General features: G+C 38.0%; 1 protein-coding gene across 1 annotated transcript in view; it reads right to left on the bottom strand.

Moving 5' to 3' along the window:
- DNAH7 (dynein axonemal heavy chain 7) overlaps positions 1 to 19522 on the bottom strand; it is a 248183-nt gene that overhangs the window by 107307 nt on the left and 121354 nt on the right. Inside the window, exons 32-39 of the mRNA XM_065880632.1 lie at positions 14435 to 14617; positions 13900 to 14076; positions 10895 to 11026; positions 9323 to 9547; positions 6300 to 6497; positions 4120 to 4275; positions 2890 to 3058; positions 694 to 820 (exon numbers count right to left, since the gene is read on the bottom strand). Coding sequence (XP_065736704.1) covers positions 694 to 820; positions 2890 to 3058; positions 4120 to 4275; positions 6300 to 6497; positions 9323 to 9547; positions 10895 to 11026; positions 13900 to 14076; positions 14435 to 14617 — 1367 coding nt within the window. The remainder of the gene's footprint in view (positions 1 to 693; positions 821 to 2889; positions 3059 to 4119; positions 4276 to 6299; positions 6498 to 9322; positions 9548 to 10894; positions 11027 to 13899; positions 14077 to 14434; positions 14618 to 19522) is intronic.

A 19522-nucleotide genomic window follows, 5' to 3' on the forward strand; every position in this document is an offset into this window, starting at 1 on the left:
AAAGGAATAATTAGGGTAGAAAGAACATGGGGAAAGAATATCCATTTGAAAAAATTGGCTCTATTTCACTTCTGGCTTGACAAGGGGTCCTCCATCATCACTGGATAGGGCAAGGAATGACAATTTCCTGAGGACGGTGTCCACATCAGGGAGCAAGATTTGCACTGCTCAGGTGCACTTGGCTCCCTGACCTCCAAGTATCTTGTGGAGAAGTGCTGAGTGTCCAGAGCTAGGGAGCAACATTTCCCCAGGGTACAGGCTCCAAGGTTATACTCAAACCTGGACATGGACACCCCTGGGGAACTCAAGAGTTTTACTACTGGGTGTCAAAGTCACAGGATAAACCTGGCAATCTTTCCAGCATTAATTGAACTATGTGGCAAAAATTCAAAATATTGATCATTCCAACATGGACATATTATACAGCGTGAGGCAAAACGTGTATGGATTTTTAGGTTAAAATCCAACACTTCAGAAAAATAAAGGAAAAAGAGAAAGATACTGCAGTCCCTTTGTGTTATGTTCCCATACCTGGAGATGGGAGCAAAGGAGGGAAGCAACGTCACCTGTCTTCTTCCGTGTCTAAAGGTGCTTTCATGGAAAAGGTTGAGAAGCACTACTTGTACTGACATGTTCCCCAAAGATTTTACACCCCCCCCAATGAAAAAAATAAACACACCTTCAATTACCTACCAGGTTTTTAAATGCCAGGTTAAGATTCTAGAGAAGATTGTAAACATGGATTTATCACTAAACTCATTGATTGTTATAATATTGAAATGTCGCGTGTATCGAGGAGTTATTGGATTTCGACCACCACCTAAATATTAAAAAGGATAACCCTTAACAGTGTTATTTGTATATACCAGAGCATTTTCTCTACACTTTACAGCATAAAACAACGTGCAAGATGGATAAATTCACAGCACACAGAGAAGAATAATCGATTATTTGGATAACCTTGACCTCAAAACAGTTTTCTCCTCAACCTCAAGGTGTTGTTTTCTAGTTCAATGATCTGAGTAAGTTCAACTAATTAGATATAATCTTGGTCAAGTGTATTTACCAAAGGAAATTCGACCAGACAGAAAGAACCGATGGACACTTTCTCCACGACTCATACACAGCCCAAAGCGGTAAACCATCAAACATTCTCATTACAATACAATATTAAGATACAATGTTAATATTGTATGCAGTATTAACATAACCCTGGTGATTCTCACCGACCATACTTTAGGGTCCTTTCCACATGGCTGAAATTCAGCATGACCTTGGCATACAGCCTCATTCTTCCCCCACATCTTGAAATAAATTTCCCTAGGACTAGTCTATGTGGTTCACATGGCCACTTCACTGGCTGCCTGTAATTGTAAAAACTGGGGGGTTATCTTATTTTCACTAAATACTGATTACATTTTCAAATATGAAGTTTTAGTAACAGACTTAGAATGTAACGTCACTTTACAAAATTGACTGATATTATCATCTTTACGTGTATAGACAAAATGCATTTTCTCTTTAAAGGGATTCTATCATGAAATCTTTGGTAAAGAAGTGGTGTTAAATGTGCATGATACCTTTATATTGCTTAAAAATATGTAAGTTCATGTCTTAAGTTTGTTTTAAACCCGGTAAATCTGTCTTTTGCTTCTACCACTATTATACTGTGCTGATTCTGAAAACATGGATAATGTGTGAAAGCATGTAACTAGTTGCCTATAGATCAAAACAGTTATGTATCTCTATGTATTTAGACGCTTATAATAAACACTGATTTACCTGGGCAAGCTTAAGGAGATGGTAAAAGGGCTGCAGAAGGAAAGGTCAGAGATCATATACTCAGCTCTATCTTCAACCCTTCCTCCCAGAGAATACTCAGAAATGGTGGTCTTTTTAGAAAATGGGGTCCAAGAGGAAAAGACACCTCATGGATTTAGCCTGCTCCTCTGTCCAGTCCTTGAGGAGGCCAGGAAAGTGGAAACTTAGTACAAATGACTGCTGGGTAGTGGGGGAGAGGCAAAGTGGAGCTAAAGTCTGGGACCCAGGAGCAATAGAATTAAAAAAAAAAAGAGTGGGGGGAGGGGGAAAGCATTCAAAGTGGCCCAGGGAGTGTACTGAGAGCAATTACTGACTCAGAGCAAACTGTCTGCATTGTAGGTCAGATAAAGGTCAGGTGGTTCAGAGGCAAATACCGGAGAGATTCCTTGAAGACATGGTACATCAAAAAGGGGAATTTTAAAAAATATAGGATACCAGCTTGAGTTCAGGAAAAGAACAGTTAAAAATGTCCAGTCAGTTGAATCAAGCTGTTTCAGATATTCTAGAATAAAAAACTTCCCCTACATAGAGATCTCTTTGAGTTTACAAATTTCCCCTGAAAAGTATAAAGGATCTCTAAGAGTTAATTATTTTGGCCATCTCCTACTCAAATCCCCCCTCCACAGTCTGTCTAAATCCAGAGACTCACTAAAATGGGAATTGATTGGGGTAGGGGAAAGGTGTCTATTGAAGCAGGGATGTTTCGTACAGTTGAAACTTTAAGGAATGAAACGGAGGAAAATGAGCTTCCCCAGGGGGATCTGGGTTCTCAGGGGATCTGGGACCTCAGAATGCAGGAACAGGAAATGGAAAGCAGAGTCCCAAAAGGTGGAAGAAAAAGGATTTGGAAGAGCTGTTTGGTTTGATGAGAATGACTCCAAGCAAGTCAACCCACTCTGCAGTGCTGATCATTGTGGTCACTCTGTTAGGTCACAACGTACAGACATAGAAAATATATACACAAAACATTGTAACTCAAGTTATCCGATTCCTCTTTCTTTCTTTCTCCTGCCTTTTATATATAGCCAGAGTGATTTTCAATCTTAATCACAAACTCAGAAAACGTACCTGGAGGTCCCATAGCACACATGATTTGAATGTCCACTAGTTTAATCATAGAACAATCTTTTAGGTCATACCAATTCCAGTGATCTAACCATTGTCTAAGTAACTCGATAGGAGGTTGAGCCCCATACACCTCCCGAGCAGGCATATTGACATCATCTACAAAGACAACCTGACAACGAAAGGAGAAGAGAGATTAGAAAATATTAACATCTTAATATAGTGTCCTATGGTGCAAACACTGTTCAGGCAAAGAATCAGGTTATCTTCTTGTGGGGTACATATGTGAGAAATGATGGTTTCTTTTCACATCAGGAATATCCCTTAGCATCCATGTTACCAAGGAACAGGGAGACAGTCTTATTACTAACCTTTATAGTTAAGAGTTTAGAACTTATTAATCCTCTCATGCAACTTTTCTCAGTATTCCTTCTCTTTTTTCCTTGTACAACTTCAGTACATTAAAATAAATGAGGAAGGTGTGATTTTAAAATGATTATAACCTCTGAGTGATGACAGTAAGGTTGGGAAGTGTATTCTTTTTTTTTCTTTTGCGGTACGCGGGCCTCTCACCGAGCCCGTGTCCCCTGCATCAGCAGGTGCACTCTCAACCACTGCGCCACCAGGGAAGCCCGGGAAGTGTATTCTTGGTAGAGGAAAAGTCAATTGATAGCTTGGTTGTTTAAAGGCCAAGAGAGCAAGAAGCAAAGACTCCGATGAGTAAAAATGTTAATGAGAGAACTAGGAAGGTAGGTAATTTCCCAGATGTATATTCTACTTCGAATTCAAAGGACAACTGCTTGTTCTTAATGTCAAGTTGCCTGATGCACATACAAATCTGAACACACTTTTAAGAAAACTTAACCAAAATCTGTGATAAAAAAAACTGTACAAGGGCTTCCCTGGTGGCACAGTGGTTGAGAGTCCGCCTGCCGATGAGGGGGACACGGGTTCGTGCCCTGGTCCAGGAGGATCCCGCATGCCGCGGAGCGGCTGGGCCCGAAAGCTTGGCCGCTGGGCCTGCGCGTCCGGAGCCTGTGCTCTGCAACGGGAGGGGCCACAGCAGTGAGAGGCCCGCGTACCGCAAAAAAAAAAAAAAAAAAAAGAAAAAAAAAAAAAACTGTACAAAAAGACATCCAGTACCAGTATATCTGGCTTCCTCGTTCTGAATGTAACAACGCCCATGAATAGGACCATTGCTGTACTATACGTATAGAAACAGAGAGTAATTACCATTTTCTTGCCCAAAGGAGGTCCAAAAACTCCCTTTCTTCTTTTGTCCAGTTTTGACATGATAATATTCTGAGTTTGAGCTGCTGTAGTTTGTGCTGAGAAGTTAATCAGCAGAGGCTTGTATGTATCTTTACTGAGTTGATTTAAAAGAAAATTCTGTATAACAGGAAATAATGAGCCATAGTTGCAATTATGTTTTGACATTTCAAAATAACCACTAAGCATCATTGTTGACACACCTGAGTTTAATCTTAGAGTGTCATAATGTAAAAGGAAATGGAATCAACAGAAATAACAGTTACCAAGTCAATGGAGTGTGTCTATTTGTCCAGGCCTCCTGGACACGTGGCTTCTCTGATTTCTAAAACCACCATGCAGAGTACACATTCCTGCCTAACATGAAGTCATAGGGACTCAGGGGTTAAGAAACTTGGTTAAGGTCTCAGAGATGACACAAGAATTTAGACTGCCATTTGTCTCTCTCCAGATCAACGTTCTCTGTAATATAGCTCATTAGCTTTCCACTTTCATCAAGTTATCTGACCGTAAGTTAAGAAGCTTACATAGCATAATTTGTACTTTCAAAATGGAATTCACTGGAAAGCAGGTAAAATTACAATGATTCTTAACCAACGTGTTGTTTTCTACAAATCATCTTGTAGAATAATAATGGAATAGGAAAATATTTACAATACCTTAAGTAGAAAAAAGCAGATTACAAAATAAGATGCAAATTATGTTCCCCAATTTTGTGAAAAGTAATTCTTTTTGGCCTGGGCAGTTTATTACCTGGGCTGAATTTGATCAGGGTACCAATGACAAAGGCTTTATTTTTCTCCACCCACTGCCTTGAACCATGTCAAGTCTCCATTCCCTAACTCTTGATAATATCTTAGATAAATCCATTAGCTTTCTGTACACTTTGTTATTTTTTAAAAAAAATCCAGTCCAACTCAACACCTTGATTTAAAATCTCAGTCTAAACATCTTCCCTCCCCACTCCTGGATATTTCTTGATACATACAGCATTTAGTATGATAAAGGTGACATTTCAATCTGTTGGGAAAGAGATTATTCAATAAATAATACCAGGACAATTATTCTACTATATAACCAAATATATTCCAAAGGATTAAAGGACTGGATTAAAATATAAAATCAATAAAGAACTAGAAACAGGTACTGTCACAACTGGGAGAATGTGAATTGACTGGGAAACTGCAATGGGAGAGGGGCCACCGATAGCTCCTCCTCTCTCCTCCACCTCCCTTCCCTATCTTCTTCCTGCCCACGGTCGGGTAGTGGGCAGAGCTGGAGGAAGAGAGGCAAAATTCCCACTTCACTGGTGTCACTGTGGTTCTCTCTTGGCTAATGCTATCTTGCCTGCTGTCATGGCAAGCTTCCAAATGTTTGCTCTCTGAGAAGACCAGATGTGCAGGTTCCTTTCTTACTCCCAAGGGACATTCACATTGCACAGTTCCCTGACCTAAGGGGACTAGTGGAGTTCCCTCACTTCTGTGGGCAGCCATATAGAATGGACTCCCAGGAAGGCTCAAGTCCAGTTACCTTCCACACTGTCCAACTGACCCGGGGGAAACTTGCACTTACTTGCCATGTCAAAGGCTGGAGGTGCTACTCATTAATAGCTCCAGCCAGCTTTCTCCTTTCAGAAATCTGAAACTAGAGGCAAGAACTGATCTTTGATCAGTATGATCCCCTAAACACAAGGGAACAAAGATTTATAATGCTACTGAGATTTGGGGCATATCTGTTGCAGCAGCTAGCATTTTCTTACCTAACACACAAGAGGTGTGATTCCAGAAATCATTAAAGAAAATCAGTCTTATTACCATGTAGTAATTGTTTACATATTTGATACTTTAAAAAATTAAATATCAACCAAAACACCCTTTTTAAGGGAGATAAAATTCTTCATCCTGTATAAGCTATTTTCACTAAAATAACTTTAAAATGGACAATAATTTAGTGATATAAAGTAGCATAATATCTTTAAACAACTTTCAAAAATAAATAGGCAATTACTCAAAAATTCTCTGTGGCTGCAACATTGAAATACGTAAGTATTTAAAAATCATTGCCTACCAGTTCAGGTAGTTTAAAAAATAATTTTCTTAGGACTATCATGCACATTTTAACATGTAGATTTCTACAATACTTACAATAATGTAAACACTCTTTCCAGTTCCTGTTGGTCCTACAAATATTGAAGGCTTTTGATGGGTGGTCAACAATTCCATTAGTGCAGAGCATCGAACTGTGTCCAGAGTTGGTACAATGATTTCATTAAACATCACGTCCTTAGGAATTGGAGGAGCTTCTGCCAACTTCTTTACCCATGGTTCCCATTTTCCTATTCCCTGTTTACAACCAATAACCAAATAGTGAATGTCATGTTGTAAAATACTTTTAGATGGCACTCCTGTGCCATTGCAGAAAAGACGAAAGATCAAGACAACAATCCTTGATATTTATGCACTTGTTTTTATCCTTTAAAACTCTTCACTCTAATCTTTTTAAGTTAAATTTTGTGTTAAATTAAGGAGAAATTGGGCTTTTATATGAATAAAAATGAAATGGCAATGTTGTGATACTTTTGATGTCCTGAAACCACTGACTATGTCAACCCAAAGATCAGTTATTTTGGCCAATCGTTAGATTCTTTAATGGCATTGAGTAAACTGGTCTAATCAATGTGTTAAAGAGTAAAGAATTTTATTCAATACCTGTTCACACAGAAACTGTTCACATAGAAAAATTTTCTACATAGAACATCAGCTGCATATTGTTTGACTTTTATAATGGTACTTACAACATCAGCTTATTATTTCAAGCAAGATTTCTCTTTCTTTCTTACAAAAATTTTTACTGGGGTAGAGTTGATTTTGACTTTGTGTTAGTTTCTGCTGTACAGTAAAGTGAATCAGTTTTATATATATACATATGTCCACTCTTTCTTAGATTTTTTTCCCCATATAGGTCATTACAGAGTATTGAGTAGGGTTTCCTGTGCTATACAGTAGGTCCTTAACAGTTATCTATTTTATTTATAGTAGTGTCTCTTTTTAATTGTAGTAAAAAAACACCTAAAATTTACCTTCAACCATTTTTAAGTGTACAGCTCAGTAATGTTAACTATATTCATGTTGGTGTGCAACAGATATCCAGAACAGACGAGATTTCTTAATATGAGATTATTACTATGAATTAACATTACACTATATCTTTTCATCCAATTAGCTTATGAACTAAAATTTTAATTTGCTAAGGCAGTGTCTATAAAAAAAATTTTCAAAAATATCACGTTAACTCTCTCTCCTTAGACAAACACCACTGGCCTCTCCTTTCTTACAAAATCCAATTTAAGCTCCTGGCCTTTCGAAGCATGTTAGAATTTAGACCCATTCTTCCTTCACACCTTCTTCATGTTCCCCAAAACCCAGCCTCACTGATGGGCCTACGGTTACAAAAATGCCCTGTGTCCCTGGACCTTGACATATAAGACTCTTCTGTCCTACAGTATACATGACACTCTTCTGAAGAGGTTAGGAACTCACAGAGGGCAGCACTGTGCTTTATTCATTTTTGTATCTTCTGGCAGTGCTGTGCACATAGCAGAGAATTTGAGGAGGCTGAATTTACATCAGTCTAAAAATAGTATTGCAAAGAAATTCCTAGAACTTTCTAAAACTGATGAAGAAATAATGCTCTTTCGATACTCTTGATAATCTTTTCTAACATGGATATTTTGCCACCTGTGGGGAAGGAAAACTTAAGAATCACAAAACCTAGAACAGAGAGTCATTTAGAGATTGTGTGATCCTGGGAAAAATCACAAAATATCTCTGAGCCTCACTCAGTTCCCTCAATGGTAAAATTTGAAAAATAATCCTACCTTTACCATTTCACTGAGATGCTGAGAAACAAAATAGAAGTGATTGTGGAAAAGCTTAATAAACTGCAAAGTGCTCTGAAAATGCAGGGTATGGTTAGTCATTTGAAGTAAAATTGGCAAAGATATAAAGGTATCTTGTGGCTGGCAGGGTGAAGAGTCTCTTCTGAGGTGAGGTTGGCAATACATTGTCAAGAGCCATAAAAATTTTTTAAATGATACAGTAATTCCTTTTCTAGGAACCTATCTTAAAGAAATAATCAGATATGTACGCAATGACTTGTGCACAAGAATATTCACAAAAGCATTAAAACTAAAACAACAGAAACACTTCAGTGTCCAAGACTACGAAACGCAATGGATCATGGTCCATCCAAATGGTAGATTATAGGGAGGTTTTAGAAAAATAAATTTATTAAAGAAATATCAGGGCTTCCCTGGTGGCGCAGTGGTTGAGGGTCTGCCTGCCTATGCGGGGGACACGGGTTCATGTCCCGGTCTGGGAGGGTCCCATGTGCCGCGGAGCGGCTGGGCCCGTGGGCCATGGCCGCTGAGCCTGTGTGTCTGGAGCCTGTGCTCCTCAACGGGAGGGGCCACAACAGTGAGAGGCCCACGTACCGCAAAAAAAAAAAAAAAAAAAAAAAAAAAAGAAATATCAGTGAGACAGAGAGTTGTTTTCTTTATTAAGGGAGGAAGGAGGATATACAACTACCCAGTGAGGATATGGTGTGATCCCAACCTCACTTAAATCTGCATATATTTAAATAATATGTATACCAAAACTTTGTCCTCATTTACAGTACTTATGGGAGCTGTTACACAAAAACAAACAAGTGAACAAACACCACCCAGGTTGTATTGTCCAATCTGTTTGAGAAGGGCTGAATTCCTCACCACCCAGCGGCGGTCCTGCAGGACCTCTTAGCCTGTGATGTGCTAACATGCACCATGAACCTCCCAGAGGTGTGTCCTTGAGCAGTACTCGCCTGGTGCTGGACTGGATGTCCTAATGTGTGATTTTTTGCAATGAGTACAACTGGCCCAACAAGTATTATTATTTGTCTCATTTTATCAATGAGAAAAACAAGGTTCAGGGAGATTAAAGAACTAGTCCAAGGCTATATGGCAGACCCAGGTGTGCCTGACTTCACAACCAACGTGCCTTCCTCTACTCCATGCTGTCTCCTAAGGTAAACAGTGGTGACAAGGTGGCCACAGAGCCTTTATGTGCTGTGTGTCTCCAAGGAGACTCTGCCTGGTTGGCAGGTACAACTCTTGCTTCAGAACTCTTACCTCAGTGACAAACTGATAATCATAAATTGTTCCTTTTTCAGGAAATGGAACAGTTAGTGTTTTTGAAGATGCTTGCTCAGTACCACTCAGTAATTTAAACCTATTTCGAGTTATATCTGAAATCGGGCCTTCCATTAGTTCTCGAAGAATCTTATTAAATTTCAACCGATCATCATCTTTACAAGAAGCACCAATGGACCAGATCAATGAAAACAGAAAAATGCCCTGAATTGGAGAGATGAGAAGATAAGTGTGCATTAAAGAATAACTTTAATCTATTCTTGAAGCTTAAATCATATCTGCCAGATTAATATCTTCGAAAGGAAATGAATAAACTGAAATATGGTAGTAGGTTATCTCAGGATTTTGTAATAATTAGTTTTTTCCTATCAAATTACGTGTCTTATAAAGTCTTACTATCAGAGAAGATAATACAATGCAAAGTATAAATTCTAGGCATAGTAAAACCTTAGAATGATTAGTCTGGTAAATCAGATGATAATTTAAATATATGGCTGAACTTTGATATTAAAAAGAACATTGAGATAACTTTTTATTAAAGTACAAAAGCATATTTTAATGAAGAATAATCAACCCACTCTATATATTTATTAAATTTAAATTCTGATGCAGTGTTTTTTAAAAAGTAGAACAAGTTCATATACTTTTATTCACCTGTTGTAATAATTACCTGAGCATTGATTGTATAATTAGAACTGCTAACCTGCAAGCTTTCTTACCAGACTCAGGCACAGGGAACAGGGGAGACAACAAGACACACCACTCAAATGAGAAATCCTGTTCGATAGCTTTAAAATCAAATCCCCTTTTTAATGCCATTAAAACATATACATGTTTTAATGCTAAAACAGTCTTGACTATGCTCATAAAAGTTGTGAACTCCGGCTTCACACTATTCACCTACTCGTAGATTACTCACAGACTGTCTCTCTCTGGAAACTGTTTTAAATGAAACTAAAAATTTATTTCATAAAACATATGGAAAAAGTGACTACATTAGAAGTGCTACCATTAGCCAATACATAATTTTTTTATTAAAGAAGATTCAAGGTCTGTTGATAATTTTATTCCTATATTTAAAACGTTTATAGATTATCTATTTTCTTGCTTTCCTCATTTCAAATATATACTTATACTCAATACATATATATATTTTTAAACATTTATATCTCATGAAAAAGGCAGAAAAGTAAGGAGAAAAAGCAATGAATTATAATTTGGAGGTTGAAGGGGAGGTGAATCCTGTTGTCAATGGTCATTGACATTTTGAGGATTGATCATCTTTGAGACAGGCCAACTGACCCAAGGTAATCAGTAGCAGATCTGTGGGAATCATCGGGCTCCACCCAAACTTCTTGATCCAACAGAACTGCCGGTCAAGGAGCTTTCCTACCAGCACCTGGCATTTGGAACCTGACTTCTTCCTCACTCTTCAGCTACCACCCATTGTCCAGACTCCAGTTCCGGGAAAAATGAGGTTAATTAATTAGGAAGCATTGGGGAAAGCAGTGGATGTCTTCTAGTGCAAGACTCAAAGAGAAATGGACCTACCTCAAGTAAAGAGTAAGTTTCTCGATCATTTCTCTCTCTTACTTTGACTTCATCAGCAAAGTCATTCATAAAACAGTCTATCAGATTCATTAGGGATCGGACTAAGTTTGTATCTGAAGTAGGAGATAATTCCTGAAAAATCAGAGAAAAAAAGTCTGTGAAACAATTTAAATGAGGCACTAACTGAAATAGTATCAACTAATTTTTATTGAACTCATTTAGTTCTAACAGCCAAAGTATCTATGAAAAGGTACTACTGTTATAATTCTAATTTTATAGGAGGGAAAACTGAGGTACATATTAGTTCCCTAGAGTGAGGCAGCAATGGATGTCCCATCCAGGTGGCGTGTACTCTTTAATCACTCTTATACTGATTCTCAAATTGAAAAAACTCAGTTACAAGTTTAGTTAATTTAATCACAAACATAGATTCTATGTTATACCAATTTCATAAACCAAAACACTAAAAAAAAAAACCTTTCAGAGCAGGAAATTAATTTGCTTATCTAACATGTTCAATAAATAAAGCCCATTTTAGAATATCTTTATAAGCTACATCAGTACTCGGAGTAAACTCATGAAATATATTTTTAAGTCTTGAAGAGCATAAAATGTTTCTGGAGTGCTGTAAATATTGTGCACTTTATTTCTCTGGGTCTCACCATGAGAATTTATAAAATAAATAATGTTACAGTTCCTATAACCATGCAGCATACAGCAAGTTCTCAATAAACATTTGTCTTCTTCCCTCCAAGCTCTCTTCCAGCCTTTACAGTTGTATTGCTTCATGGTTAACATGTAAGAGTTAACTCTGAAATGGACTCTCTGAAGATTAGAAGCAGGTGACTTGATATTTGGCCACTGTCCCAGTAGAAGCAGGCAGAAGTGACAACTGAGTGTCTGATTAAGGACAGGGACTAAGTGTTACTGCTGCAACCCTAAAATGCAAACAGTTAACTACTACAAATAAGACAGATGCGTATTACTACTTAGTAAATAACAGGCATTCATAATTTTTTTAAATTTATTTTATTGAAGTATAGTTGATTCACAATGTTGTGTTAGTTTCTGGTGTACAGCCAAGTGATTTAGTTATACATATATATGATAGTTTGCATCTGCTAATCCCAAATTTCCAATCTATCCCTCTCCTACCCGCCTCAGCATACACAGATCTGTGCTCTACAGGCATTCATAATTTCTTCAAGAAAGGACAAAAGTGCGTAAGTACCTTTCAGGAAGTTTATATTAAAAGTGATTTTTAAAAATTCTTATTACAAGAACAAAATTCTACGTATGACAGATATTAACTAGACTTTCTGTGGTGATCATTTCACAGAATATACAAATCATTATATTGTACACCTGAAACTAATATACTGTATGTCAATTATACCTCAATAAAAAAAATTTTTCCCCTATTTGCTATTGAAAAGAGCAGTTCCAGTTATATGGAAAATCCATTTATTTGTAACACCTACCTTCTGTGAAAATGCCAGGAGAAAAAAAACCCTATAGCTTATTTTATCTCAATTGATGCATATTTAATTGATTTTGAAACATGATTACTTCATATGTACAACATATTCCATTACAGCCAAGTTTCCTGAAAGAGCAGCCTACACTCACCATCAAGTCAGTATCACCCACATTCCTAACCAACCGCCCTGAAGTACTCTTGCCTCTTCCCTCAAAGTGCTGGGGCCAGAGCTCCCTCAAGATCTCTACTGCCACTTCCAAGGGACACATGCCAACCCTTTCCTTCCTTCACCTGACTCTCAGTAATTTCTGATAACACTGGCTACTTACTACTCAAAACCTTCTCCCCATTCCCTCTCTCTAAGTTGCTGGTATACCCAGGAATACAGCCTTTGTTCTTTTTTCTCTGGATTTGTCTTTAAGTAATCTTTATCACCGTGGTTTTAAATTTTACTTTCCAAATACGAACACTGAGATAAATACCTGCCTCAAGCTTTTCTATTATATTTCCAACAGCAGGAGAAATCCCAACCCTGTTTCCCTATATTTGATCCGGAGCAAAGTCATGCTAAAAGACCTTTGGTCCACATCTCCCAAAGCAGAAATTAATAATCTTTCCCTACAGTTCCCAGCTGGAGGGTGTTTAAGAGCCTCACTGGAACTCCATCAACTCTCAGAGGCAAGAGACATCCATGCTTCCGGAAATTCATGCTGTCACTTCTCTCCCTTCTACCTTTCCCCCATCTCATCCCCAGGGTGTACTAAAAGAAAGAAAAATGGATTTGTTTGCTTTAGGACCTCTTTCAATTCTTCTACCACAGGCTGGCTTCCCTTTCCGAATCACAGTTGTATTAGCTATCCATAGTAATCCCTAAACAATTAGATGCACTCATGCTAAATATAGCTGATTCCTCATTTAGTATGTCTAAAAAGCAGTAATATGTGTTTCTCCATGTGACCCACTATCCAGTTCTTTGGAAGTCATAAACGAGATTACTTTTTTCACTTGTCCTTTTTCTAATTATAAAATAATATATATTTATTTTAAAAGCGTTGGAAAATAAAGAAAAATTTCAAAATGAAAACTTGCTCCGGACGCACAGGCTCAGTGGCCATGGCTCACGGGCCCAGCCGCTCTGCGGCATGTGGGATCTTCCCGGACCGGGGCACGAACCCGTGTCCCCTGCGTCGGCAGGCGGACTCTCAACCACTGCGCCACCAGGGAAGCCCCAGAGAGAGAACTATTTAGAATATTATTAGGTGGGACTTTGAGTTTGTTTCTTAAGAGAGAAAAGATCCACACAGTTTTCTCAAACCACAGGATGCTTCATTTAACATATTTTTTGGAGAATTATGTTAATTAAAAAATTTAAACTTTAATAAGAAAAGCATTTTTAGTCAAACTAGTTAAGAACTTATTTTAATATCTGGTAGTTGGCAATAAAAGTAGACATTAAAATGTATATATATGGCTAATTTGGATTTTCCATTTATTTTTTAAATATTAAAACTTTCATCCCTCTTACCTTTGTATGCTTTCTAATAAATTCAACAGAAACAGGAACCATTCTGTCAAATAAGCCTATTATAAATTCCTTCTGAATAATACTGATCACAGGAGGTAAAAGATTTATCCAAGACAACATCAGCGGTCTCCAGCCCAGCATATGAGGCTCCATGTAAATCATCCCACATCTGGAAACCTGGAAAAACAATCATTGTTTACCTCCAAGGAACTGCTTATAAAAGAAATATGACTTGATACATCTATTTCTTACAACCTTCAGAAAACTCTTGGGGAAAAAATAGCATACTTTTAGATAATTTCCTGATTTAATTTTTGTGTACGACTTTACCAAATGGTCCTAGGCAAAGAGGAAAATATGCCTGACACTTATATTTGTCAAGGTATGTCGACAGACACGGCTGCTCTTGGAGAATCACAGATGGCTGTTAAAATGAATTCTATAAATACTTTTCATCTAGAGTCAAAGTTACTAAGCAATAAACGCATTTATAACATTTCAAATTTATAAGCAGATGTGAAAACTGAGAACTTACAGTGGCAGGAGAAGCAACTTCTAAATCCATTGGTTCAAAAATAAGATTCATTTGTGGTGACATTTGGATAATCTCCCCGCTCATCAGACATAGTTTTTTGTTGTCATCCAGCACAGTGTTCATATTCTCAATCCATACGGCATCTACTGGCCCATCAAAAACTAACCATTTCCTATCTGGCGTCTGGTTCATGCATACGGTGAATAAAGGACAAAATTGGTCATGGAAGGGAAAAAGTTCAATAATATTATTTTACAACTTTAAAATGTAACCCCTAAAACTAATTGCACCATCAAAATGTAAAGGCATCTCTGGAATAAAGTGTGCATACATGTGTGAATATATATATATTCACTAAAGAAGCCTATATATGCCATGGATGAGACAGATATATATAACATCTTAAGATTCCATCTTTTCCAATGTTTCTAAACTCATATATAACATGTTTTAGAGAGTATCATAAGTAAAACAAACATGTAATTGCCAGGGAAAACAATTTATATTCAGACTGTCTGACTCTATAGAGGTTCTCTTTGGTGTTCATACAGATTACTTACTCTTGGGCATTAAGTCAAATTTTTTGTTCCCTCCACTGAATGAATTAACACGCACATCCTTCTTGGGCTGAACTGTCTCATGGTGGTACAGGGCATTAATATCAATATAACCTTCACAATCCCACAATGAGAAACATGAAAATATTTACATATTGTCCAGAATATAGTAAATGTTCAACAAATATTAGCCAGAGGGAGCAAAAACTGATTCTCTTTTCTAGATCCTTATGAAGCAGCCCTTCTGAGGACACAGATGATGCTTTGGTTCCCCTTCAGCAAATGTGAATTTGAGTTGAAGTAGTGAAGGATCTGAATCCACCTTAACACATTCTCATTCCCTGTGACCAAAGACATTAATCCACAAGACAGTGGGCCTGTCTGGGCTCAAGCCACCCATACCCACACTCAGAAGCTAGCTCTGGCCACGCTCAGGAAGCACGGAAGAGCCTGTTATCTCGGAGATCACCTTCAGAGCAACTTTTCCTCCTGCTGTTGGGTTCCCAGGGCTGCTCATCTTCACTCTAAGATTGCCCTGTAATGGTTGAGTTGTTGGGCTGTGCAGTCTGAAAGACCTCACTTTTAATCTGATTCTACCACTTCCCAGCTGTGTGACTTTGGGACAGCTACTTAACTTCCTGGAGACTTAGTATTTACGGGATGTAGCTTCCTGGAAAATATAATGTGTACTATGTAGCTAAGTGTAAAATGGGAGATATCTCATGATTATTTCTTTATAAATAATGTAGCTGCATACATTATCTGGAGACTTCACGTTAATCTGGGCCAGAGGACATCCACTGTGACAAGAAAGGATCTGAGACATCAAAGGATCTGGGACACCAATGGTCCCAGACCTCTGCCCGCCCCACCTGTGTCCTGAGAGCCAATCCTTACATTATTCATTGCTCAAGGCCCTTCAGGCAATAAAAGCAGAGCTGCAATTTGATGTTTTTCCTGTTATTACACTGACTCATGACGGGCTGGTCCTTAAGTAGGTAAAGAGCACCAAATTTAGGATGTATGGTAGTCAGAATAAAGCAAACATTTATATAAAAAAAGACTTAAAACAAATGTCTGTAGCCTAGGCCCCTTTTCCTGTAAGACTAGCCTTAGCAAGCTGTCTCCATGTAATCACACTCCACTGCTAACATACGACAACCAAGTTAACATTTATTGGTCTGTGGACCCTTTTCTGTAACAGTGGGAAGCTGCCACTCAGTAGGGTAAGCCAGGAGTAGGTAAGTTCCCACTCCCCTTCCCAGCAGCCAGCAGCTGGCACACCCTTTACCTCTTCTGCTTTCCACAGGCAGCCGATTCTCTTCCTAACACACTAAAGGGTAAGTGTTGGAATTTGTAAGACATCATTTTATAAAGGTCTGCAATTTCCTCTCTAAGCACTGGAGTCTATCTAACAATTAGTGGGTGTGACACTGACAGCTAGCTGAGCAGCAGGGCACAGGAAGAACATTATTGAAGGACTGAAAGGATCACGTTACTCAGATGCTCTCTTTCCTGGGTCACTTAGCCTGGAAAAAGAAGATCAGAAATACTCTCCCCAGTCTTCTTTGCTCCTGCCCTCTCTTCTGTGCATACTGAGGAGAAGATGCCTGCCCTCATGGTCTCGGGCCTCTCTGCAGGCACTAACAGTGCTCTTCACAGAAACACTGCCAGATTGTTCAGTAATGTGTTTTATTTATTTATATATTTTTTAACATCTTTATCAGAGTAAAATTGGTTTACAATGTTGTGTTAGTTGCTGCTGTATAACAAAGTGAATCCACTATACATATACATATATCCTCATATCTCCTTCCTCTTGCGTCTCCCTCCCACCTCCCCTATCCCACCACTCTAGATGGTCACAAAGCACTGAGCTGATCTCCTTGTGCTATGTGGCTGCTTCCCATTAGCTATCTATTTTACATTTGGTAGTGTATATATGTCAATGCCACTCTCTCACTTCATCCCATCTTACCCTTCCCCCTCCCCGTGTCCTCAAGTCCATTCTCTACGTCTGTGTCTTTATTCCTGTCCTGCCGCTAGGTCCTTCACAACGTTTTTTATTTTTAGATTCCATATATATGTGTTAGCATATGGTATTTGTTTTTCTCTTTCTGACATACTTCACTCTGTATGACAGTCTCTAGGTCCACCCACCTCACTACAGATAACACAATTTCGTTTCTTATAATGGCTGAGTAATATTCCACATTCCACATTCCAAGATATGTACCACATCTTCTTTATCCATTCATCTGTCGATGGGCATTTAGGTTGCTTCCATGACCTGGCTATTGTAAATAGTGCTGCAATGAACATTGGGGTGCGTGTGTCTTTTTGAATTATGGTTTTCTCTGGGTATATGCCCAGTAGTAGGATTGCTGGATCATAGGGTAATTCTATTTTTAGTTTTTTAAGGAACTTCCATACTGTTCTCCATAGTGCCTGTATCAATTTACATTCCCAAAAACAGTGCAAGAGGGTTCCCTTTTCTCCACACCCTCTCCAGCATTTGTTGTTTGTAGATTTTCTGATGATGCCCATTCTAACTGGTGTGAGGTGGTACCTCATTGTAGTTTTGATTTGCATTTCTCTAATAATTAGTCATGTTGAGCAGCTTTTCATGTGCTTCTTGGCCATCTGTATGTCCTCTTTGGAGAAATGTCTATGTAGGTCTTCTGCCCATATTTAGATTGGGTTACTTGTTTTTTTAATATTGAGCTGCATGAGCTGTTTCTATATTTTGGAGATTAATCCTTTGTCCACTGATTCATTTGCAAATATTTTCTCCCATTCTGAAGGTTGTCTTTTTGTCTTGTTTATGGTTTCCTTTGTTGTACAAAAGCTTTGAAGTTTCATTAGGTTCCATTTGTTTATTTTTGTTTTTATTTCCATTACTCTAGGAGGTGGATCCAAAAAGATCTTGCTGTGATTTATGTCAAAGAGTGTTCTTCCTATGTTTTCCTCTAAGAGTTTTATAGTGTCCGGTCTTAAATTTAGGTCTCAAATCCATTTTGAGTTTATTTTTGTGTATGGTGTTAGGGAGTGTTCTAATTTCATCCTTATACATGTAGCTGTCCAGTTTTCCCAGCACCACTTATTGAAGAGACTGTCATTTCTCCATTGTATATTCTTGCCTCCCTTGTCAAAGATAAGGTGCCCATATGTGCGTGGGTTTATCTCTGGCCTTTCTATCCTGTTCCATTGATCTAAATGTCTGTTTTTGTGCCAGTACCATACTGTCTCGATTACTGCAGCTTTGTAGTATAGTCTGAAGTGAGGGAGCCTGGTTCCTCCAGCTCCGTTTTTCTTTCTCAAGATTGTTTTGGCTATTTGGGGTCTTTTGTGTTTCCATACAAATTGTGAAATTTTTTGTTCTAGTTCTGTGAAAAATGCCAGTGGTAGTTTGATAGGGATTGCACTGAATCTGCAGATTGCTTTGCGTAATAGAGTCATTTTCACAATGTTGATTCTTCCAATCCAAGAACATGGTATATCTCTTCATCTGTTTGTATCATCTTTAATTTCTTACATCAGTGTCTTATAGTTTTCTGCATACAGGTCTTTTGTCTCCTTAGGTAGGTTTATTCCTAGGTATTTTATTCTTTCTGTTGCAATGGTAAATGGAAGTGTTTCCTTAATTTCTCTTTCAGATTGTTCATTATTACTGTATAAGAATGCAAGAGATTTCTACGCATTAATTCTGTATTCTGATACTTTCCCAAATTCATTGATTATCTCTAGTAGTTTTCTGGTAGCATCTTTAGGATTCTCTTTGTATAGTATCATGTCATCTGCAAACAGTGACATTATTACTTCTTCTTTTCTTATTTGGATTCCTTTCATTTCTTTTTCTTCTCTAATTGCTGTGGATAAAACTTCCAAAACTATGTTGAATAAGAGTGGTGAGAGTAGGCAACCTTGTCTTGTTCCTGATCTTAGTGGAAATGGTTTCAGTTTTTCACCATTGAGAACAATGTTGGCTGTGGGTTTGTCATATATGGCCTTTATTATGTTGAGGTAAGTTCCCTCTATGCCTACTTTCTGGAGAGTTTTTATCATAAGTCGGTGTTGAATTCTGTCAAAAGGTTTTTCTGCATCTATTGAGATGATCATATGGTTTTTATCCTTTAGTTTGTTAATACGGATTATCACATTGATTGATTTGGGTATATTGAAGAATCCTTGCATTCCTGGGATAAACCCAACTTGATCATGGTGCATGATGCTTTTAATGTGCTGCTGGATTCTGTTTGCTAGTATTTTGTTGAGGATTTTTGTATCTATGTTCATCAGTGATATTAGTCTGCAATTTTCTCTTGTGACATTTTTTTTGGTTTTGGTATCAGGGTGATGGTGGCCTGGTAGAATAGTTTGGGAGTGTTCTTCCCTCTGCTATACTTTGGAAGAGTTTGAGAAGGATGGATGTTAGCTCTTCTCTAAATGTTTAATAGAATTCACCTGTGAAGCCATCTGATCCTGGGCTTTTGTTTGCTGGAAGATTTTTAACCACAGTTTCCATTTCCAT

The sequence above is a fragment of the Phocoena phocoena genome, chromosome 7 (genome assembly GCF_963924675.1).
Source record: "Phocoena phocoena chromosome 7, mPhoPho1.1, whole genome shotgun sequence".
In the NCBI taxonomy this organism is placed as follows: domain Eukaryota; kingdom Metazoa; phylum Chordata; class Mammalia; order Artiodactyla; family Phocoenidae; genus Phocoena; species Phocoena phocoena.